Below are 25050 nucleotides of genomic sequence, written 5' to 3' on the forward strand. Positions count from 1 at the left end.
TAAATTCATTGTACATGGTTGAACGGTATGTGCTTGAACGATGGAGAAAACCAGCAGCGCCTAATGCTTTGAATGAAGTGTATAGGGCTTAGATTGTTAAAAGAAAAGATAAGTGTACGGTATCCGTCTCTCACTCACACACACAGTGTGTGTGTGAGTGTGTGTGTGTGTGTGTGTGTGTGTGTGTGTGTGTGTGTGTAAAGCAAGCCTCACCTTAAAGTCAGAGCCGGCCGTCAGCAGCCTGGTTCCTCCATCCAGGAAGGAGAGTGCCTCTGTGGCTCCCCAGTGAGCCTGATAGTGCCCCACACAGGTGGACGTTGGCACTGACCACAGCCTCACCTCCCCGGAAATACTTCCAGAACAGAGCATGGAGGAGGAGCTGGAGAAGGAGAGGCAGCGCACGGACCCCTGGTGACCAGAGAGGGACTGGGGGGACAGACAACAACACAGTTTAGATTTTAAGTACCTGCATTTTAGCCGAAGCTCTTATTTGGCATTTTTTTTACTATTTTGAAAATAATTTTTGAATAGTTCAACTAGCCGATCTACATCGACACGTTGTGAGCTTGTAGATTGGCTATTTTGTCTATAATTTTCAAAATAGTAAAAAAGGCAAAGAAGTTTAGGGATAAGGGGTTTAGCATGGACGAAAATAGAGCCCACAGTCTCCCACTCACATTGGGAGCACTTGTTTAAGGACCCTCCCGGGTGTTTGCAAAAACACCCGGACTGACTGGTGAGTCGTGACCAAGGCTGCTTCTTGGAACTCATGGAAGCTCTGCTGCTGAGAAGGCCTGCTTTAATTTGACAGGTTACAATCGGGTGTTATTGTTGCTATATTATTTCATGCTTACCGTCAATGTTTTATTTTGGAGCCAATTCCAGACAACCACAGTGCCATTCCAGCATCCAACAGCTAGAAGGTGACCTTCAGGGTCAAAGGTCACACAGTTCAGAGGGCTGGTGCTTGGCAGGGTGGCCACCTGTTGACCTTTTGGAGAAGACCACACCTGTACGGCACAGCAGCATTGTTTAGAGAATATATGAATCATAATGGAAATGCAGGCAATGCATGGATGAAGGAGTTGTGGTACAAGTACTGTCATTTAAATGAACTAACCTTCAGTGTGAAGTCCAAGGACACAGTTGCCAGGTGCTTCCTGTCTGCGGTGACATCACTTCCTGTTATCGTGTTCGAGTGAGCGTCAATTAGACCAGTCCTGTGAAGAGAAGCAACAAGCAATCCAGTCGATGAATACATTAGTTTAATTGGTGATACTTTAACTTGCCCATTTGTATCGCCACCAATAGATAAGATATGTTACAATAATTATTAGTATAAACTCTCACCTGCAGCCATTGTCAGTGTCCCACAGCTCAATGCGTCCATCAAACGAGGTCGTAGAGAGAAGCCCCTCCCTCAAGAAGACACAGCTAGTGATTCCGTCACAGCTGCTCACCAGTGACTTAACTTCCTGCTCACAGGAATGAGACAGTTCATTGGCTCATCTTTTTGATCCATTTAAAAAAGAAATCCCAATTTAGTCGTTATGCCAATTGTGTTAGTTGGAATGCCCGGCCAAGACCGATGCACTGTGTAGGACTCAAAGGATTTGGGCATATTTGGGTTATTATCATGCGTGGAAGTACAAAATAATGGTAAATGGTGAATTTATATAGTACTTTTATCCATGGAAACCATGAAGGCACCATCCTGCTCACCAGGAGCAATTAGGGGTTCAGCGTCTTGACACTTGAGCAAGGATCAAACTGGGAACCTTCAGGTTCCCAAGCGGCCACTCTACCCATTTTCCACTCCTGCCCGAAATACTATGTATGTATGTATGCATGAATATCTATGCATTAGAAACCTATACTAAATTCATTGCTGGTTCACAGAGGTAGCATTTAAAGTCATTGACATGGACAGTTCTCAGAGTTTGGTACCAACCTGTCCAGTGTGTGTGTGGATGAGATGCAAGGTGCCCTGTCCGGTGCCAACCACCACCAGCTGTCCATCTGGACTCAGTGCCACACAGCTGGGCTCAGAGCTGAATGTCGACACCAGCTCACTAGGTTGAAACACACAGGACAGTGAGGACACCCCACACACCCATATTGGTTACCTCAGTGATTGTCAACGTTTTTCATTTCAAGGACCCCCAGATAGATATTCATTAGTCCACGGATCATTTGATTCCATTTGATTAATCGCTGGGACACCAATCTACACTGTTAAATCCTCAGAGGAAAAAAATAGACCTGTAAGGATCCCTGGTGGTCCCGGACCCGACCTCGTGACCCCCTAAATTAAGTAGTAAGTATATATTAATATTATCATTTCTCTTCCTTGAAAAAAATAGAAACTGATAGATGATCCAAAGGGAATGTGCAGAGTGTGGAATTACATACTATCTGTAGCATTCAGCAAGACTGTAGAAGAACTACTGTAGCTTGAGGTTTGAGAGACTTGGCACTGGCCAACCACGGACACAACCTGCTCACCTGTTCCTTCTCGGAATCCTGTCGTCGTTGTTTAACAAACGGACGGCCCGAACGCCTCCTTTACCCATCATGCCTTGTGCCCAGCGGTGAGCAGAGGTGTGAGGAGGCTCGTTGAGTGCCTGCTGGACATAAAGGGCTGGCCAGGAGGACAGGAGAGCAGCATGGCGTCGCAGGAAGTCTCTGCACTCCTCCATGTTTCCCTGGTGGGCAGCTGAGAGGAGACAAGAGACAGGTGTATGAGACATGGATAACATACACGGTAGATATGGCTGTAAGTTGTGAATATTACCCTTTTTGAAAAATGTCTTGTCAGATGCACACAAGCAAAGAGAAACAATTAAAAAAGTAATAAATGATATCTATATTTCATAATTCACAACATATATTACCAGAGAGTTTAAGCTCGCTCTCCTTGTCTGTAGGAGAGAGAAGGAAAAAAAGGCAAAACAGATTGAGACCCTACATTTGTGCAAAATATGCTTCAAATGAACTCCCGTATGATAAGTTATGTGATGGAAAATCCTCTCTGCTCACCGTATAAGCTGTATGTCTCCAGGAGGTGGTGCAGAAAGCCGTGGCGCACATTAGCATAAATGAAGTAGTAGCTGGAGAGAAGAGAGCCGAGTTCCTCCCACTGGTCGCTTCCCATCTAAACAAACCCAAACACAGTTACAGTACATACACTAACTATGAAATAAAACTCTTTTTTCCTCCATCTTAACCAGGAGCCACCATTGTGGCCCCTTTTCCACTAGGGTTGAACAGGTTCAGTTATTTTTTTCCGCCTAATATTGAACCAGTTCAGAGTGTTTCCACTGAAAATGAATCAGTTCAGAACCCTAAAAGTTGGTTCGAACAAAAATAAAAAGAAAAACAACTAACAGACATAGGCGATTTTAGGCTCTCCCAGCAGGGGGGGGGGGGGCACAGATATTTTTTAAATAAATGTAGCCCCTCCTATACACAGGTTTAATGTTTGTCTTTAGTTCAATGTTTGTTTTGTAAACGCCATTGACAATTAAAGTAAAATTTACATCATAATGTGTCATTTACGTCATATCGTCTCTTTATTGTTAATGGCGTTTAATGTTTGAGTTTGCACCGCCATTACATCACCTAATCAACAGGAGTTAGACTTTAATATATTAGCGCCCCTCACACGGGTGTGATTTTTTAAATAATGAGTATAAAATAAATTAGTATGAAGTTACAATTGACAATTGACAAATATATATTTAACTTCTTTTTTGGCCACCAGGGGGCCTCCCCCTAAAATCGCCTATGAGAACGGAACCAGTTCTAGAACCAAGCATCTTTTGGTGGATAAGGGGCTTGTGTGATGGATGGTGAGACTAGTACCTACCCTAGGGGACACAGGGAGAACATGCAAACCCCACACAGAAGGGCCCTTTCGCCAACCCCACCTCGGGTATGGGCACTGATAACGTGGAAGAGAGAATACGTCCCCAGCACCCACAGCGTCCCCAAAGGGGAATCGAACCCAGGACCTTCTAGCTGTGAGGCAACAGCACTACTGACTGGACAGAAGTCCTGATCTGAGCGTGCTCTACTGTCAGTTGATTAAAAGGACAGCTGGGGCCAGACTCTCAGTGAGTGAACAGTCTGTACAGTAGAAACAGTCCGCACTCATAGGGTGAATTTTCTTTGACCTTTTTTATTTACCATATCATGACAAACGGACAGGTTTTTCGGCTACTCAGGCCTTCCTTTGTCAGTTTTTGAAAACATAAAAAACACTGATGAAAGCCGAAACGCGTCATTTTGAGAGCGGACTGTTTCTATAGAGATATTAGATTAGTGACCAGGTGAGAAGGCAGATTACTGACCAGGTGAGAAGGCAGATGCATGACAGCGGTGGCTTCACAGTGAAGGAAGGTGTTATTTCCCTGTGGGTCCGCCAGATTCCAGTGATAAGCTGAGAAATAGAGAGAGAGAAACACTGTACAGTGGTTCTCAACCTGTGGACTGGGGCCCACTGGTGGGCCATCAGGTGGGCCCCCATACAACCGGCAAAACACTAAGATTGTAATGATAATATAACATTAATATAAAAACTAGAAGATTCACAATTATCAAGCAGCTCGCCCAGTACAGTATGATGATGATGTATTGACCCATATGACATCACAGTCTGGTTGCCTACTGCAACCACACTACAAATGTCATGGTATCTTTTTTTTCCAAAACTTGAAAAGTGAGTTCTCATTGAGATTCCGATAAGAGTATACAATGTTAGTTCCAATGATCCAAGCCGGAACACAATCCAACAGTGAGGAACAGGAATCGGTTCCATCACTTTTGGAACCGTTACAGGAACCGGTTTTATCACACTGGCATGTGGACTTCAGGTCTGATATGCATTTACAATACCGGTGGTTCTCAAATGTATGACTGTGTGTGTCTGTGTGTTTCACCTGCCAACACGAGGTGAGCCCTGCTTCTGTCAGCGTAGCAGCATAGCAGCTCCTCAAAGGTCTGCCTCACGTCTGGATTGGTCAGGGCCAAAACGTCATCAGTGTCATGGCCGTGAGATGCACCAATAAGGCTGTAAGTGAAAATGAAAATGTTTTTCCAAAACTCCTCTGTGGGATTGCCAGCACCAGCACCCATATTTCCTAAGGGCATCGTCTCTTGATCAAACATGCTCACTTTTTGGCCTCTGGATTAACAAGTAAGTAAACTAGTTGTTTTATAGTGGTCAGCGTACTAGTATTGCTGTTGGGCAGAAACCTTGTTGTATGTCCAAAACATACAAAAAACCTGAAGATTTAATATGGAAATACAAGCTAATGTAATCAAGGTAATCATCGAGTGACAAACTCACCGACAGAGTTCACAGTCAGTTCAGTGACCAAGCGTACCTCTGTAAACCCCGCACCATGTGGGTGAATGTGGCCATGGGAACACGTCCTTGGGGACCAAGCGTACCTCTGTAAACTCCGCACCATGTGGGTGAATGTGGCCATGGGACCAAGCGTACCTCTGTAAACTCCGCACCATGTGGGTGAATGTGGCCATGGGACCAAGCGTACCTCTGTAAACTCCGCACCATGTGGGTGAATGTGGCCATGGGAACACGTCCTTGGGGGCGGGGCTTCCTGGACAGGCGTAGTATTTCCTGCCATGTGACCCGCTCTTCCTGTGAGGAGAGGTCACTGCAGGTACTCAGTATGGCGTATAGGTCTCTCTCCCTCAGGCCTACAAGATAAGAGGAGAATATGAACTTTGCAAAAAGAGCGGTAAAGAATATGAAAATGAACATGGTTTAGTTTGTGTGCCTCTGTATCTTGCTTTTCCTGTATTTTTCTCTGTTTACCATTTTTTGAGTGGTGTAAACCACTCCTACAACTGGCTTTGTTAGTTTACGTGTCTGTTCGTACCAAAAAATGAGCATGGTTGCTATGGTCACCCAGTTCACACGGGTGTGATTTCATTACGTCAGACATTACGTCAGACCACAGTTGATCAGTCTATATAAGACCTTACACCACTCAGTTCACACGGGTGTGATTTTTACTGATATGTTATATGTTGTGCCAATGTTGTTTTTTTGCCCTTTCCTATCGTCTTATTTTTTGTATTTGTTTTGTTTTTTGTCCCGATAGTATTAAAAAAAAAGTCTTCATCTATTGTGCTGTGAATTGGAGGGTGCAACAGCTTGATAGAACTAATGGATTTTATTGATTACAAATTCATTTTAATAAAAAAAACGCATCTCGTTTCAAAATGTCAAACATTTAATTGAAAATAGCTGATCTACAAGACACACAGCATGAATAGATATACAACAGATAGAAACTAAATTATAAAACCACAACATATTTCGTTGATGAACTGTGGTGAAAGCTCACCAGCCGTGCTGACAGTGAGAGCTGCCAGGGCCCAGCGGAGACCAGTCACCCCTCGGTACTGGGAGCACAGTCTGTCCAGACTGTAGTGAACCAGCTGGCTGAGTGATGGAGGCAGTCTCTCAAGGCTCTCCTTCATCTAGGGAGCACACACAGAGAGATATACAGACACCACACCACCACCAGATAAGAAATTATTTACTTTTATTATTTATATTTTTTGCTTTACTATTCTCTCCCCCACACAGCTACTGTAAGTACTGTCTTGTCTCTCTTCAATGTTAAGAGGCTGAAAACAGACCTTGTCAAAGGACGCAAAGTTTCTCAAGTCTTCACAGGCCAGGTGGAGATACAAAGGACTCACTGCTCCTTTCTTCATCATCAGGGTCTGGAGCTACACACACACACACACACACACACACACACACACACACACACACACACACACACACACTCTGAGTCACATGTACAAAACAACAACCCATGAAGATTCTACAGTTAAGGCTAATTTAAATGTCAGCAGACACTGTAGACACATGTATGAATATTAAACAGCCTTTATCTCAAGAAATAAAGAGAGGCACTTATGATACACACCACACACTAGAACAAGGACTGGTAATTGACAGTGAAGTCACATGAGCACTAAGCGTGATAAGAACCTGGTTGTTGAACGCAGAGTCACTGAGTTTCTTTCCAAAGACATCAAGGCCCTTCTGGACGATCTCCTTCCGGTCGAGCATGGACAGCTGTCCCAGGACAAACGACATGGCTCCTTTCTTCTTGGCCAGAGTTTGCAGCAGGGCTGAATTGGATGTGACGCTTATCACCAAACACGTACCCTGATAGCAATACAAGAATACATAATATTACTTAATGTACACAACCTCACTGTGAAATAGTCCCATAGCAGGTATCCTCGGAACCCATTCCTGTACTTACTTAGTAAATATATTTTTTGGTAACTGCGTGGTTAAATAAGAGTTTAGAAAACTCTGGTGAATTGACCAGTCATTCCCGATTCGGTATTATGGAGAAAAGTTTGATGATATGGTATCATGTTCAATGACTGTATAAGTAAAGGACTGACTTATACTGTACATACTGACCCGTGGGACCTGCTGTGGTATCCAATCAGAGTTCAGCTGGCCTCTGCGATCGCAGACGAGGTCCGCCCCATCTACCAGCAAGGTCAGTCGCTGGCCCTTCTGGTCCTCACTCAACATGGAGTGGAAAACCGACAGCAAATCTCTATGATGGAGAAAGATTATGTGACTGGATGAAAGGCATGGTTAACATGACACAAATACACTACCTGGCACCTGCAATTGGAACACATTCAGTTGATTAAATTGCCATGCCATCCGTTAATACGACCGTTTAGGGCTGGGCGATTATCACTATATTTTGACGAAATACCTCATACTATTGGATGGTATTGTGACGATAATATCGTACAGGGAGGCTAGCAGAACCTTCACTAAAACAGCCAGGACAATGTTCCACACATCCCAGACTCTTCTCCTTTCTGGCTCCAAAACTATGGAATGAACTTCCCAGATTGCAATCAGAACTGCAGACTCAAATAAAGATGAAGTGTCAACGCACTTGTATGACAAAGGAAGAGGAGATTCCTCCTGACTGTCCCTCATCTTCCTCAACCATTGGACGAGGCATCGTAGAAGGTTCTCCACGGAGCGTGCAGATTGGCTGGAAGCCGTGGAGTAGGAGATGACATCACAGGCCAGTGTTTTGTCAGACTTGTCAGAGGCTCTGAGAGCGTTGGCAAGGGCAGCCTGTACGGAGGGACAGGGAAGAGGACAAATGACCACGGTAACAAGGGGTGAGCCGACGGTAGGGCTGTCCAGCTGGTAGTACAATTTCAAGGGATTTTTACTGGATTATTTCAAATTTTCAGTACTTTTACTTCTACTCCACTACAATTATTTGAAAACTTTAGTTACTAGTTACTTTGTAGTGCATTGTGAGCTTGTAGATCTGCAATTTTCTGAAGATGTTTATGCATTTGAAAACTTTGAAATGGGATCTTCTGCATAATGAGTACTTTCTACTTTGGTACTTTAAGCACACTTAAATACCAAAACCTTTGTACTTTTACTCAAGTAAATTTTTAATTCCAGAGCAAACTGTCATTTCGGCCCATAAGCCTTCCTCAGCGCAAGGAAGGCCTACAGGCCGAAATGTCCGTTTGTTCTGCTGCTGGGGGTGCAACCTGCAATAAACAAGAATCTTAAATGGATTAAAAGTGAGTGCTGGTATTCCTTTCTATATACATTTTTAGGCAAATTATGTGTTACTTTTTCTAATAATCGAATAGTCCAGAACTCCAGAAGCATGTTTTTGTATGTTTTATATATCAACGCCTGTAGCATGATCAAGAAGGGCATTACTTTACGGGAGAAAACCCCCACAAAATGTAACATAAAAGGTAAAGTGTTGCAGCCCCTAACATGAAAACAGTCTTGCCCTGGTGTTCCCTCCACCTACCATGAAGACAGTCTTGCCCTCTCCTCCACCTACCATGAAGACAGTCTTACCCTCTCCTCCACCTACCATGAAGACAGTCTTGCCCTCTCCTCCACCTACCATGAAGACAGTCTTACCCTCTCCTAACCTACCATGAAGACAGTCTTACCCTCTCCTCCACCTATCATGAAGACAGTCTTACCCTCTCCTAACCTATCATGAAGACAGTCTTACCCTCTCCTAACCTACCATGAAGACAGTCTTACCCTCTCCTCCACCTATCATGAAGACAGTCTTGCCCTCTCCTCCACCTATCATGAAGACAGTCTTACCCTCTCCTAACCTACCATGAAGACAGTCTTACCCTCTCCTCCACCTATCATGAAGACAGTCTTGCCCTCTCCTCCACCTATCATGAAGACAGTCTTACCCTCTCCTAACCTACCATGAAGACAGTCTTACCCTCTCCTCCACCTATCATGAAGACAGTCTTACCCTCTCCTCCACCTATCATGAAGACAGTCTTACCCTCTCCTCCACCTACCATGAAGACAGTCTTACCCTCTCCTCCACCTCCACCTACCATGAAGACAGTCTTACCCTCTCCTCCACCTCCACCTCCCATGAAGACAGTCTTGCCCTCTCCTCCACCTCCCATGAAGACAGTCTTGCCCTCTCCTCCACCTCCACCTCCCATGAAGACAGTCTTACCCTCTCCTCCACCTCCACCTCCCATGAAGACAGTCTTACCCTCTCCTCCACCTCCACCTCCCATGAAGACAGTCTTACCCTCTCCTCCACCTCCACCTCCCATGAAGACAGTCTTACCCTCTCCTCCACCTACCATGAAGACAGTCTTACCCTCTCCTCCACCTACCATGAAGACAGTCTTGCCCTCTCCTCTACCTATCATGAAGACAGTCTTACCCTCTCCTCTACCTACCATGAAGACAGTCTTGCCCTCTCCTCTACCTACCATGAAGACAGTCTTACCCTCTCCTAACCTACCATGAAGACAGTCTTGCCCTCTCCTCCACCTACCATGAAGACAGTCTTACCCTCTCCTCCACCTCCACCTCCCATGAAGACAGTCTTACCCTCTCCTCCACCTCCACCTCCCATGAAGACAGTCTTACCCTCTCCTCCACCTCCACCTCCCATGAAGACAGTCTTACCCTCTCCTCCACCTCCCATGAAGACAGTCTTACCCTCTCCTCCACCTACCATGAAGACAGTCTTACCCTCTCCTCCACCTACCATGAAGACAGTCTTGCCCTCTCCTCTACCTATCATGAAGACAGTCTTACCCTCTCCTCTACCTACCATGAAGACAGTCTTGCCCTCTCCTCTACCTACCATGAAGACAGTCTTACCCTCTCCTAACCTACCATGAAGACAGTCTTGCCCTCTCCTCCACCTACCATGAAGACAGTCTTGCCCTCTCCTCTACCTATCATGAAGACAGTCTTGCCCTCTCCTCTACCTATCATGAAGACAGTCTTGCCCTCTCCTCTACCTACCATGAAGACAGTCTTGCCCTCTCCTCTACCTACCATGAAGACAGTCTTGCCCTCTCCTCTACCTACCATGAAGACAGTCTTACCCTCTCCTCTACCTCCCATGAAGACAGTCTTGCCCTCTCCTCCACCTATCATGAAGACAGTCTTGCCCTCTCATCCACCTATCATGAAGACAGTCTTGCCCTCTCCTCCACCTACCATGAAGACAGTCTTGCCCTCTCCTCCACCTACCATGAAGACAGTCTTGCCCTCTCCTCCACCTACCATGAAGACAGTCTTGCCCTCTCCTCTACCTACCATGAAGACAGTCTTGCCCTCTCCTCCACCTCTACCTACCATGAAGACAGTCTTGCCCTCTCCTCTACCTACCATGAAGACAGTCTTGCCCTCTCCTCCACCTACCATGAAGACAGTCTTGCCCTCTCCTCCACCTACCATGAAGACAGTCTTGCCCTCTCCTCCACCTACCATGAAGACAGTCTTGCCCTCTCCTCCACCTACCATGAAGACAGTCTTGCCCTCTCCCGGTGCTCCCTCCACCAGCAGCATGCCTCCTTTGGACCGGGCCTCCTGGACCTTGTCCACAGCCTCTGCCAGCAGCTTGGCTCTGCCGTAGAACTGCCTCTGTAGTGCCCCCTGGTGGACCTCCTGCTCGCTGATGTCCAAGCCAGCCTCTGCCTCATCGTCCTCCTGTTATTAAATCAGATCTTTAGTAAATGGCTCCAGGGTTCCATTTCCTGTGGGGGGCAGGTCCATGACACTGCTTTTGATAACCCCCCCCCTGGTCATTCATTGTTATGGCCAGTGGTGATGTTTTATGACCCACACTGAATTAAATACATTTTGGGAAATGTAGACTGTCTGATACGTTTCATATTTATGAAAGCTTAAGTGGTTGAGAAAATGTCCCTCCCTCTGTTTCTTTTACAAATTGAACCCTGAACATCTACATATTTGCTACAGTTTGTTAAACAAGAATGACTCGCGTCATAATTGCCAGGTGCAGCACGCTCACTATGGGTTTTATCTCATTAGCTTAGAGGATACGGCTTCACGTTGCAGCGTTCAGACTATGGGTTTTCTCCCCCATTGGCTTAGAGGCGCTAGAGGCAGCCAATCATGAAAAAGTGTCCACTATCGACAGTATAGCCAGATTGCACCTGGCTAAAAATTGCTCTTAGGTATCATTGTCAAATATTTGTCATAACTGAATAGATGGACAATACATGTTTGCTAAACATGAGTAGGGACTTCTTAAGTGAATGAATCAAGTCACTTACTTCCACAAAGTGCTTCAAGACAGCCGTCCAAAGGTCCTCCAGCACCGCCTTGCCAAAGTCCTCCAGACCTTTCAGGTAGGGCTTCCCGTCCACAACCCCACCCCACTCACACGGATAACTGTCACAGAGAGGTAGCGTCAATAGGGGGTCACTTTTCACAAAATCTCCCTTTAAAAGTACAGCTCCAGGAGAATACGAGTTGAGCTGAAGAAGCACTCACTTTTCAGTCACTTTCACACCACTAGCCAACATCCTCGCCTTCAGGTCGGCCATTTTAGATTTTGCCTCTGCCGACTCTGGGGCAAAGTCCGACTTCCACGCCACTGGAACTGACCTTAGAAAGCACAGATGGATCTAAAAACCAGTACAACAACTTGGAAATTACCTTGGAAAAGTTAAATATCTACACCAGTGGTTCCTGAACAAGCCCAGGTGTGTCTTGTGTGACAACTCACAAAATGCAAGATATGAAACTATTAAGTTATTAATATTAGCTTTAATTCACTATATCAGCAGACAGGAGGAAAATCATATACCCTAAAATGATATTCAGAACATTTTATTTGGCATTAGTAAAGACTATAAGGCTATTTTGCAATACAGGTGTGCCTTGAGATCCTGACTTGCCTTTTGCACAAACATTTTGAAAACCTTAGATCTACCACTTTTGTATAAGTATGCAGCCTGAAAATCCACTTGCGCTGATCATAGCAATCAAATCCGGATGTCCCGTTTGTGACATTTATTTGACCCAGTAACATCCCATCCGGTCACCTTTGTTTGTGACACCCACATCGCAATTGTAATATAAGGTATAGGATTTTGTTTGTATTATGAAATCCTGCTGTATTAAGTAAAAATGTGCACTGAAACTGTAATGATACTGCATCCATGGATGGACCACGTTCTAACATACTTGGTGAGGTCTGGATCCCTGTAGTAGCAGAACATCTGCTGGTGTGCCGTGTCTGGGTACAGTGCCTGGAACTGACGGATCTCCATCTCTGTGATGGACAGGCCTGCCGGGGCAGTGGCCAACTGCACGGACAATGACAGGGATGTTACATTTGGAGATGCAATAATGTGGACAGTCAGTCCTAAACATCGTATTTGAGAAACAATGCTTGCACTCTGAACAAAGCCATATGCCATGACTGCACTTCATTTCAGTGAACCCACCCATAACCTAAAAACGACTGCCGCACTCATTCAAAATGCAGGCCCCGTATGAAGTTGAGATAACAACTTCTCACTCGCTTTTCTTTCTGTCTTTATCTTCCTTTTTCCTTTTCCTATTTATTTCGAGTTTGTTTTGTTTCTGTGGGTGTGGAAGGGGGTAAGGGGGGAAAGTTAGAGGGGATCTAAAAAAACTAAACAAAAAAACCCCACAAGACCTACAATATGATAGCCTACTGCTGCTTAATGTGATTATGTGCTGTCTTTCTGCAAATTGTGGAATTTAAAATGTAATAAAATAATAATGAATGAATGAATGAATGAATGAATGATGCCATGCGTTACCCAGCTGTACTGCGGCAGGTCGGGCAGGGCGGGCCGTGGGGGCACGAGTCCGTATCGCTCCCCCAGGATGCACAGCAGCATCTGGCTGCGACACACCTCCGACAGACACAGCTCCGTTGCGCGCTCCGACTCCTCCTCGGTCACGCCCCAGCGCAGCTCCACCTCCTGCAGGTAGAGGCAGTGTGGCGCCGCGCGGCGCCGCAGCTCTGGGAAGACGCTGCGCACAAGGACGTCACGCTCGGCGTGCATGTCCCGAAAGGTGGAGGAGATGAACACCCGCACGCCTCGCCACCTGAGGTCAACATGGAGGAGGATGGGAGAGAGGCAGAGAGTGAGGGAGGGATGCAGGGAGAACACAGCATTGAGATAAGGAAGGTGGATAGTTTCGTTACTAGTACTACAGCTTTAGTCAAAGCTGCAATCTGTAACTTTTATACCTACCCGAGAATCGGAATTTAAACCTGGCCTGGGTCTCTTGGTCAGAGGACGCACTCTCTCATATCAACCAGTAAATGGAATACTATGTATTTATATAGAAGTGGTCCTACCCAAGTTATTATTTAGTATACCAGTAAGACGCCTGAGGGCGAGAAGCGACCTCGCCTGGCCTGGTCTTGAGTGTACAGGGTTTGATGAGATCAACATATGGAATGTAAGAACAGGTCAGCTTTATATATGGAGATCAAAGGGTGACAGCGGGGGCAGTGTCTTGAGTGTACAGGGTTTAATTTTCGGGCCTGTTGAGAACTCATAGTTTTCGCTGGCTGCCAGGCACAGCTGCACAAATAACTTGGGGGGGCAGGCCTGTCTGGAGTTTAAATGGACAGGTATCAGTCAAAAGGGAGACATCGAAGAGGAAGGATGGATGGGGAAGGATAAACATATGGAATGTCAGAATAGGTTCGGAGTTCTGACATATATCCATATACTAATTTTGATGAAATCAGGGATCTCCATATGGGCTTAATTGCGACAGCAAGTCGCATTTACTATGACATCAGGGATCTCCATCCCTGAAGATGTCACATGATGTCACGAGACCTGGGCACCATACTGTATGTGGGGGCTTTACTCATGTATGGGGATTTTGAGTGATACACTGACTGGAAATGCATGATTCCATAGTTAACTGCGACCTACAGTCGCAATAATATATGCCTTACTACATATTACTTTTTGCGATATGTTCACCATAATAAGCATAACAAGCAGAGACGTAGAGTTCCTTTATTATTAGGCTATAACAACAATTAGGCTATATCAACAATTGTCATTGTTGTTATAGCCAAAGACTGTCCATGAGTGACCGTGGAGGGAACATTACCTTAACCTAGGGCTGGATGGTAGAGAGGTGACACTGGTTGTGGTTTGAGGTTGTGGAGTCCCTTGTGGAGGAGGGATGTTGTGCAGCTTGTCTATAAGCTCTACATGTTCCAGCTGCCGAGATGAACCGCGCTCTGCCACAAACCTGATGACACAGGAACACGAGAGGTCAGAGAGAGTGTGTGTGTGAGTGCACGCGCGCGCATGCATGGAAATGGGAGTGTAAAAAGAAAATCACACCCATGTGAACTGAGCGGTACAACTATACTTTTATTGTGATAGTTGCTTGATTGTACTGTACTGTACTCTGTACTGTACTTTGATTATTTGTGAGAAAATCTTGAAAGTGTTTCATAATTTTGAATTGTACTCTGTGCTGTACTGTACTACTCATACTGTACTAGGCGTACTGTACTCATCGTACTGTACTGTATTACTTGTACTAATCATACTGTAGTACTGCACTGTACTACTCTCACTGTTCTGTACGGTACTACTCTTACTGTTCTGTACTGTACTACAATGTACTGCACTGTACACTGTACTGTACAATAGTTTTATAGTTGTGTACTGCTCAAAAACAATTGTGGTGGACACAAATCCTAATTGAGTTGTGTGTGTGTGTGTGTGTGTGTGTGTGTGTGTGTGTGTGTGTGTGTGTGTGTGTACCCATGGGTCAATGGGTCGTACTCAGACAGACATACACACTCGGTCACTCATGGGAGCTGTTTGGCACCGCTCAAAAATAAATCTGTCATATTACGCAACCTACTATCTGTTATTAAACAACCTACTGTATCATTCATAAAATATTTGTCACTGAGGGATGTTACAGTACACGAGCCACGAGGGGGACATGAAGTGGCACAAACCAGTCTAATCCAGGGTTATTGTATATTAACTAAAACAAAGAAAACAAAATAATTGCAAAACGAAAACCAACAAGGGTGATGTGCAGAGTTGTGGAAAATACAGAGGAATAAAGCCATACAATGAAGTTAAGGGAAAGAGTAGTGAAAGCTAGACTACAGGCAGTGGTGAGCATTTCTGAGCAGCAATATGGTTTCATGCCAAGGAAGAAGAAAGGAGTGCAAGCAGGTTGGAATGGGTGGAGAAAAGTGTCAGGTGTGATGTGTGCTAGGAAAGTATCAGCAAGAAAGGGAAGGTGTACAAGACAGTGGTGAGACCAGCTATGTTGTATGGTTTAGAGACAGTCGCACTGAGGAAAAGACAGGAAGCAGAGCTGGAGGTAGCAGAGACTAAAATGTTGAGGTTCTCTCTGGGAGTAACAAGGATGGATAGGATCAGGAACGAGTACATCAGAGCGCATGTCAGATGTAGAAGGATGTTGAGGTTGGAACTGCCAGGCAGGAGGCCTAGAGGAAGACCAAAGAGAATATTTATGGATGTAGTGAAAAAGGACATGAAGTTAGTTGGAGAGAAGAGGACAGGGTGAGATGGAGGCAGATGATTCGCTGCGGCGACCCCTGAAGGGAAAAGCCGAAAGGAAAAGAAGGTTTCAAAATGAAATGAAAAACAAATGTTCCCCTGTTCACAGTTCCTGGTCAAAGTGACTGGCTTACAAAGTAAAACAATGATCCAGTTCCTTGCGATGGCAGTAATGCAACATACTGTTGGTGCTTTTTGAGGGGCCTATATACATCTTTTGACCCGTCTCAATAATTTCCATTGACAATGAAAGGAAAAATTAGGACAAATGTCCGCCAAATATGACGTAAATTTATGGCAACAGGCATTCTGATTGGCCAGTATGAGATCATGCATGATGATGTACGCTGATAAGAGCGCCCCTCACTTCACACAGGTGTGATTGATGGAGGGGGCGAGATGGTCCAGTTGAGGGGTCGACACCACCTCACGCTGGGCCTAAGGTTGTACAGTCGTTTGAGTAGCAGTTCTCTGGAGTCGCTCCATGCTAGCAATGGTTGGTGCTGGACGAGCACTGCCCAGTGATTTGCTTCAGCAGCTATCATCTATAGCCACATCTCATTCTTTAAAAAAAATGTAATCATTTATTATAGCGTAGTTTGGTACAGCCACTCTGGCCACAGCGGAGGGCCTATGCCTGGGTCTCTGGTATAGACTGGCTTTTCCGGGTGTAAGTGGACTGCAGGTGTCCGTAGATCACCTTCTTCACTACGTCAGGCAAGTGGCAGATGATGGCGATGATGATGATGGCGAACCAGGCCCTGCAGCTCAACAGCAGCTGATGGAAGACAAAGTACATGTTCTGGGTGTGGAAGAACGGCCAGAAGACGCTTCCATAGACAAGGGAGAACGCAATATAAAAGGCTACCGAGCCCCACATCACTAAATGGTTCATCCATGTCCAGAAATGGGTCTCCAACGCCAACTTTAGGGTGACAGTGATTAACATGACAGTGAAGACAAACGCACCAAACGTCCAGTTCCCAAACAGCTGTCCATTGCCCACGAGCATGGTGTCCTCCCCCATCAGTATACACGACCCAAAGAACAAGACAAAGCCATGACAGAAGCTCAGAAATGTCCAGTACCGACTCTCTGCTGTCCTGAAGTGCAGCAGAGAGTTCCTACTTATGTCCCTGTACAGGACAGGTTCACTCTGCAGTACATGTGGATGGATCGGCTGTTCCAACACACTGTACACCAGGATGGGCAGAGCAGTGAAAATGGTGTTGTACATCATGTCAGTGATAGGGTCATATAGAACTTGTTGTGAAAACAGACAAAAGAACTGGTAGAAAAACTGGGGCATGGTGAAACACACACTCTTGTAGAAAAAGTACTTCACAAGCATGGCTACTCGAAAGTAGTATAAGTGGCCGTGGACCAGGAGGAGTTTTGCCAGGAATTTAAACCTGCCAATTGCATAATCACTGTTTCTCACGGCCTGAAGACCCTCCTTACCCATAATACCTATGCCAACATGGGCTTCGTGTATCATACTAACATCGTTGGCTCCATCACCAATAGCAAGCGTGATGGGTTTCCCTGGGGAGTTCTTTAAAAGATGTACCACCATGGCTTTCTGTAGAGGGGCCATGCGGCAACACAGCACCGCAGAACAGCTTTTACACACTTCCATAAAGAGCTTCTCGTGTCTTCTCAGTGCTAAAGAGAGGCTATCCCCGTCCACCACCAAGCCATACTGGACCACATTGTCTTCTTCCTTGATCATTTTGGCGAATCTGTGCAGTTGCTCTGCACACTCATCATGATCGTGCTGCTGCAGGAGCTCCAGAATGTTCATGGTGCGGTGGAAGTGGCCGCAAGACAGGCTGACGCTAACCGCCGTCTCGTGTTTGTCCCCCGACAAGACCCATACTTTGATACCCGCCAGACGTAAGATCTCGATGGTCTCCTGGACCTTGTCCTGGAGTCTGTCTTCCAATGCCGTAGCTCCCAGAAGTTGAAGGTCTCGTTCTACATAGCTGAAAGCCTCCTGTAGTTTCTCCTCCCTCTGATGCAGAGCGGAGCGGGCTGCGTTCAGACGCCTATTCACATCAATATACTCCTCTGGACTGAAGTCGCGACATGCAAACACCAAGGTCCGCAAACCTTTCAATGCAAACTCGTCTACATGAAGCCTGGTCTTCTCTATCTCTCCACTGGTGGTGAGGGGCAGGATAGCCGACTCTGCTCCCTTGGTGAACAATACTTCACCTCCTGAGGGAGTCTGTAGAATGACACTCATCCTCTTGCGATTAGGATCAAACTCCAAGACATGGCGCAGCTTATACTTCTCCGACTTGCCGAACGTTTTGATTTCCATGGTTTCTCCACTGTTGCTAGTGAAGGCTACTCCCATCCTGTTAGTGGCCTCTACTAAAGCTTTCTCGTCTGGTGATAAGGCATAGTATTCCATCCGAGTTGATGAGCCATTAGCGAGGGAGAGTGGGTCTCCAACACCTACCGAACAGTCAGGCTGGTCATAACTGATCTGAACCGTGTGACACAATGACAGTGCCTTGAGGAAGAACAACTCATCACCAGTCAAGTGAGGTGTAGAACTGTCCAGTGACTCCTCTGCCATTCCCTCTGGTAGCAGTTTGCCATTGACCTCCTGGTACTTTTTCCCATTGATTGTACACTCACGGAACTCCATCTCGTTTTCTGTTAGCGTACCCGTCTTGTCAGTCAACACGTACTCCACTTGTCCCAGCACTTCGTTGAGGTCTGATGTGTTCACCTGGGCTGGCTGATCGCTCTCCTCATGGTACAGGTCCGAATCCCAGACAATGAAATACGTGCCGAAGAACCTCACCATCTCCATGGTAACACAGAGTGAGATGGGAATCATTTTGTTGTAGAGGACCAGGAATGTCAAGAAGTCCTGGATGTATTTCCAGATCTTGCCGGCGTTTCTCTCGGTCTCGGTCTTGGGGTTGTAGAAGGGCTCGTCCCATTCCTTCTCAAGCTGCCAGACATGCCCCATGATTGTGCTAATGACAGTTAAAAACAGCACAATACCCATGTAGATAATTACAAAGGTGTTCACGGACTTCTCCACCATTGAGCGTTTATGCAACTTGCACTTATAGTTAAGGGCCATCTTGGATTCCATCCCTGTATATACTGCTACACCAAAAATCTCTTTTGTATTTTTCAACCTGGCTCCTCGTAGTAGTAAATTCTCTGGTCCCAGCGGTCTGACAATCTCTTCCCCTTGGTGGGTCACGGTGATCCGACCGACAAACCTGTACAGATCGGCCTCAGGTTGTTGACACTCCACCACAGCCTGAAGAGCCTCCAGTTTGGACACCGACTGACACGCCGCTGTCTCTGATCTGGCATAGTGGGTCTTGAGGCTGGTCTCCCCGTCAAGGCTGGCAGTATTGATGTAGCAGGTACCATCTACGCGGTCTGAGGATAGCAACACCAGGTCAGCTGGGGAGGTCTCTTCTTTAGCCACACGCACGATATCCCCCACCCTGATGTTTTTGGATTTGGTCTGAAATAGATTTCCATTGCGAACCACAAACACAGGAGCACCGTTCAGTTCATTGTCCGCCTTGTGTCTCAGCCAGTCCTCGTAGCCCTGTTTGATGGCAGTTACTGTGAGGACTATGGATAGAGGTATGGCATGGGTGACTTGGTGAGTAGGGGAGTCTACCACAAACGTTATGATGAAGATAGTAAGGAAATATAGGTTGGCTGTCCTTGTGAACTGCTCAAGCACATTCCTGGGGACAAAGTTCCAAGCGGTGTACTTGGATGAGATGACTCTGTTGTCAGCAAAAAGTTGCGGTTTGCAGTGGCCATGCTTTGGGAAACGGTTAGCCACGTACACTGTCCTGGTCTTACTCTGGTGGGGAGGGTCAAACCCTAGCTGCTGCCGTATCCACAGAAGCATCCTTACAAAAAAACATTTGACGAAGTATATCTAGCAATCTCGATTTCTCGCTCAATCTCTCCGTCTCTCTTGTTCCCTCTAGTTTGCCTAGTACCACTCTCTCCCTTGTTCTCTCACACTGTTTTCACTCTTTTTGCTCCCACTGTCTTTCGGCTATATTCATAAGATCAACATGCGTAACAGAGCTCTCCTCTCTGTCTCTATCTGACCAGAGGTCTGGAATAGACTGCATTGTGCCTGTTTCAGCCGCTATTCATGTCTTTATAGATGGCTTGGCTCAGAAAGAGCCTAGCTGATGATGTCATCCATGCCCACATTTGGGCAGTCCAAGCCCCATTCAATTCCATTAGAAACCTTTTTCTAAGTTAAATATTGGAGAGGATCTGACCTGACCACGGAACAAGGGGCAGTCTGAGATTCCCCATACAAGGAGCAGGCCTGGCTCGACTTAGGTCACCCAAGACTGACGTTGTAGAAAGTATGCAGAGACCGACATCACCACAGCTGATGTGACAGACAGAACGCACCATACAAGGAGATATGCATGCTCCATATCGCTCTGAGCATCTGGCCAAGTACAACCAGATTCTCTGAGTTAAAGAGGAACTTTGAGACAAGGCTCATTGTGCTGGGAAGAGTTTCAGAAACATATAGTGAATTAGAACAGACCTATGCTTTCTATGGCATAGGTAGCAGCAGGATCCGCAGGCAGAAACTAGACGCACCTGCAGCAGATGAGCCTGATTAATTAGAGAGATTGCGAGAGAGAGGAGTGTGTGTATGCGCGCGTGTGTCAATTGAATAATAAATTAGAAGATAGGGACCCTTTCACACTACTGTATGCCACAAATGAATGGGTTTTTGTAGCCTGGGTTCGGATTTTTGCCCAGACTATTTTTTTCTTCCTGGAAATAAAAACGTATGGGTTTCCGAGGCTCTCAGGACACATCCCGTCTGTGTACAGCTAATCTCACACACACCGTTCGTGTGTGTGAGATTTCCAGAACGGCCTGTTATAGCGCCACCAGGAGGATGACCTTTGAAAAACAAGTTGGGATATTTACATGCCGGATACAGCAAAATGTACATGTATGTTTATTGTTTAATCATTGCTACATCAAGAAAAATAAGGTGTTATAATGAGTTTATTAAAAAAAAGTATAGAACAACTACTGTGAACAAAGATTAGTAAGATAATACTGTTCCCAGTGACAGTGTGTACAGGAAATTTGGTGTGAATGAGAACAGGTGACATTTTACCTGAGGACTTGCTCACTGAAGCCTGAAAGCACCACACAATTTGGGTCTTGGTCCATGCATCTGGTCAAGATTGGGAAAACAAAGAATTAAAACTTCTCACGATTCACATCCATAAGAAAGGGTTCACACTCCTACTTCTCAAGATTCACATCCATAAGAAAGGGTTCACACTCCTACTTCTCACGATTCACATCCATAAGAAAGGGTTCACACTCCTACTTCTCACGATTCACATCCATAAGAAAGGGTTCACACTCCTACTTCTCACGATTCACATCCATAAGAAAGGGTTCACACTCCTACTTCTCACGATTCACATCCATAAGAAAGGGTTCACACTCCTACTTCTCACGATTCACATCCATAAGAAAGGGTTCACACTCCTACTTCTCACGATTCACATCCATAAGAAAGGGTTCACACTCCTACTTCTCACGATTCACATCCATAAGAAAGGGTTCACACTCCTACTTCTCACGATTCACATCCATAAGAAAGGGTTCACACTCCTACTTCTCACGATTCACATCCATAAGAAAGGGTTCACACTCCTACTTCTCACGATTCACATCCATAAGACTGACTTTCTTCACTGCTGCATATTCGTTTCATTGGTTCCATACAAACAAGCTTCATCAGGTTAATTTATAATAGGAAGTGATCTCACATCTTTATAGTGGACGGTTTGATATAACATTCCACCCCAACACAGTTTGTCAAATAAAAGTAGAAATAATAAATATAGTAACAGTAGAAAATAGTAGCCAAAATATCTATTGCATTTCTCATCGTGTCTTTAATTGAAAACAAGTTGGGTTCGTTTGAATATTGGCTTAATTCCTCATTGTCTGTAACTGATAAAATGCCAGTCTATTTGCTCCCTATGGTTGGGAGGCTGTGTGCCATATTTACAGTACACATACATCAGGGAATTAAGACATATTTTCTACTGTATGCCTAAGTAAGTAAGGTTTGTGAATATGTGCTTGCAGTTTTTGTGTAAGTTACTTTCAGTAAGATGACATGACTTTATCTTAACCACATGAACCTAAACCCTAACATCCCTATTCTCGAGCAAACATTATGATCCATGATCAGTTTCTCTGGTAAATCCGGTAAATACGTTTTTTTCTTCTTACGTCCTGAGAACTTTCACAACCAGGACCTTGTCGTTTATGTCCTTCCTGTAGTTCTTGATGCTCCATTCCAGCTCATGGTTATCGTTGTTGTCGTCGCCCACTATAACGATGGTGTCCACCTGGGGGAGAATAAATTCATGGGCTCAAAAGTCACCAACGGTAGAATTTACTGTAAATATACCGTGTAAACATGTGTAAACATTAAGTGATTACACAAGACAACAATAAAGGTTACTGAGAGTTCACCCAAACCTTAGGAACCCACAGTACCACATTTTAAATTAGCCACAAATAATTAACCCTGTCAGACCATTTGTCGAACTCTTTCACAATTTCTCCAAAATAGCTGATCTACAAGCACACAATGTGTCACATCGCAACGTGTTGTGAACTTGTACATCGGCTATTGCCAATAATAAAAAGTATATAATAGGGCATAATAATAATACTGCAACTTTAAACAACATTAAGTCAGTTGAAATGTTCTATGCATTACACCAGGCTACAAGGTATACAAGCACAAACCTTGTTTTGCTTTGTGAACTCTCTGGAGAAGAAAGAACCACAATTTTGATCTGAGGAATTGGACTGTCTGAAGCCTGTTATGTCCTGGGAGTAAAGAAATAAAAGGTACATTGCACAGTTATACCACCATATTTGTGCAATAAAAATGCCATTTGGAGGATGTTTGTGTAGTACATAATTCAATGTGTGTGTGTGTGTGTGTGTGTGTGTGTGTGTTAAACAATGCCCTTACCTTGACCACGTCCCTCACATTATCCAACAGGATGTCGGACTGAAGCTTGACCTCCTTACATTGGTTCCAGTTATACACAAACAGCCTGGCGTCCTCAGCGCTGCAGCCAATCATCAGGGACAGCAACACAGCCACTTCCAGACTCTGGGAGGATTGATAGCCAACAGAAACAGCACTACAATTCAATACATACAATACAAGTACATGATGTCTAATCCTTTCCTGTTTCGGAAGCATCACGGCAACTGGGTCCACCAAGAGTGTTGGGTTTTCAATCCCTCTATGTTAAAGGTTTTTTTTTTAAAACGTACCGCCGTTCTCAGTCTCTGACATTCAAATTGTCATACTGTATTTCAGAGCTTGTACAATCTTCCTATTCCTCATTTCAGTACAAATCAATACAGTCAACAATGAAAAGCTTTTTTGCATGAGCTTTCCCTGTTAATCAATTATCAAAAAGGAGGGTGGGGGGGGGGGAACCTAGGTCCTCACAGAAGGAGTGAGTTCATCGTCATCGTCTGCCTCCTCTGCGTTGTCGCTCTCGGGACCAGGAGGTAGGCAGAAGTCTTGCTTCTTGCTCCAGGTCTCGTCGTCACTGATGCCAGACGAGAGCCAGATGACGGTGCGTCCAGGGAGAGGCGGCACGTTGTACCGACAGGAGATCTGAACCGCGGTCTCCAGAGCCTGGCGGTAGCGAGCCAGCAGAGCCACGCTGTAGTTTCTCTGACTGGATAGAGAATGTCTTCTAAATCAGTTTTCTGAAAAACCTATGTAGCTATATCAGTGGTTCTCAAACTTGTTCATGTTAAGCACCCCCAAAATGATAATGGGCCCTATTTTCGTCAGTGCTAAACCCCTTATCCCAAACGTCTTTGCCTTTTGTTTTTACTATTTTGAAAAACATTTAAATTGTTCAACTAGCCATATACATCAACACGTTGTGTTCAGCTATTTGAACTATTAAAACATGTTTTTCATTTGATTGGAAACTCAAAACTAGATATTTCAATACTCCTCTGGTCATTTCTTCATACGTGAAAACACCATCCATAGAATTATGTTGGAGAAATTGTGGGGGAGTTGGAGACCATACACACATTTTTTGGGATTGTCCAATAATTTCAGGGTTCTGGAAAAATGTTAAAAAGGAAATTGAAAAATGTTTGGGGTTGAATATTCCTTCTGGACCCGAGTTATTTCTGCTGGGAATTATACCGGAGGACGTGCGTGGATGGAGTTACATATTAAGGATACTTTTACTGATTGCTAAGAAAATGATAACAGTAAATTGGAGGGAGGTAAAACCACCTACTATAACCCAATGGAAACAGAGACTGAAGCAGGTTTATATAATGGAGGAAATTACTGCAAGGTTACAATTAAAAATGGAAAGTTTCATACTTAAATGGACTTCTGTAATATTGTACTTGGGTGTTTCGGTGTATGTGTAGAGGTCTAAGAGTGCTGAGTAGGGGTTGATGAGTCTATAAAAATGCTTTGAATGTTGGATATCTGCTGTATATTATATTATATTATATTATGAGTCATGTCTCCTGCTGTTCCCTGCCTTGTCCTGTACTGTCTGAAGAATGCTGTGTTTTTGAAGTTTGTCAAGCTGTTTTTCTGTTTTTCTTTGATTTCTTTTATTGTCTCTGTTTTTGTTATGTATTTTTGTTTTCTTGCATTCACATTTATGTTTGATTTCTGTTTCATTGTTCGTGTTTCATTTTTTGAAATAAAAAACAAACAAAAAAAAAAACATGTTTTTCAATAGTAAAAAAAAGAAAAAGAAAAAAAGCATAGAAGTTTAGGGATAAGGAGTAAGGCACTGACGAAAATAGGGCCAAATGCATTTGGCCTATGCCTATCTCAAAATATTTTGTTCCAGGGAGATTGTAGATCTGCTAATAATTTATCTAAATGTTTGGCCACAGAATAAGGACACTGACACAATGATTTTAGTGTTCAAAGACGAGGTTGTGTGCACATCTTGTACCTGTATTTAGGCCAGGTGCTGTACATAAGGCAAAAAA

General features: G+C 44.8%; 2 protein-coding genes across 2 annotated transcripts in view; both read right to left on the reverse strand.

Moving 5' to 3' along the window:
* The window catches only part of tep1 (telomerase-associated protein 1), a 47944-nt gene that overhangs the window by 12953 nt on the left and 9941 nt on the right, over window positions 1-25050 (reverse strand). Inside the window, exons 13-39 of the mRNA XM_079488853.1 lie at window positions 23510-23744; window positions 23018-23161; window positions 22786-22869; window positions 22261-22379; window positions 21122-21181; window positions 14507-14650; window positions 13183-13474; window positions 12578-12699; window positions 11882-11995; window positions 11662-11779; window positions 10883-11071; window positions 7983-8170; window positions 7484-7625; window positions 7037-7216; window positions 6676-6768; window positions 6378-6513; window positions 5559-5724; window positions 4941-5071; window positions 4353-4441; window positions 3040-3154; window positions 2895-2921; window positions 2506-2716; window positions 1952-2072; window positions 1351-1475; window positions 1121-1220; window positions 855-1010; window positions 214-426 (exon numbers count right to left, since the gene is read on the reverse strand). Of these exons, the coding sequence (XP_079344979.1) occupies window positions 214-426; window positions 855-1010; window positions 1121-1220; window positions 1351-1475; window positions 1952-2072; window positions 2506-2716; window positions 2895-2921; window positions 3040-3154; window positions 4353-4441; window positions 4941-5071; window positions 5559-5724; window positions 6378-6513; window positions 6676-6768; window positions 7037-7216; window positions 7484-7625; window positions 7983-8170; window positions 10883-11071; window positions 11662-11779; window positions 11882-11995; window positions 12578-12699; window positions 13183-13474; window positions 14507-14650; window positions 21122-21181; window positions 22261-22379; window positions 22786-22869; window positions 23018-23161; window positions 23510-23744 (3814 nt within the window). The remainder of the gene's footprint in view (window positions 1-213; window positions 427-854; window positions 1011-1120; window positions 1221-1350; window positions 1476-1951; window positions 2073-2505; window positions 2717-2894; window positions 2922-3039; window positions 3155-4352; window positions 4442-4940; window positions 5072-5558; window positions 5725-6377; window positions 6514-6675; window positions 6769-7036; window positions 7217-7483; window positions 7626-7982; window positions 8171-10882; window positions 11072-11661; window positions 11780-11881; window positions 11996-12577; window positions 12700-13182; window positions 13475-14506; window positions 14651-21121; window positions 21182-22260; window positions 22380-22785; window positions 22870-23017; window positions 23162-23509; window positions 23745-25050) is intronic.
* LOC306943726 (phospholipid-transporting ATPase IF-like) lies at window positions 16586-19861 on the reverse strand (the record flags this gene model as incomplete). Its single annotated transcript, XM_079530254.1, has 1 exon — window positions 16586-19861. One exon carries the CDS (start codon window positions 19859-19861, stop codon window positions 16586-16588), a length of 3276 nt encoding a protein of 1091 aa, XP_079386380.1.

The sequence above is a fragment of the Electrona antarctica genome (genome assembly GCF_951216825.1).
Source record: "Electrona antarctica genome assembly, chromosome: 19".
In the NCBI taxonomy this organism is placed as follows: domain Eukaryota; kingdom Metazoa; phylum Chordata; class Actinopteri; order Myctophiformes; family Myctophidae; genus Electrona; species Electrona antarctica.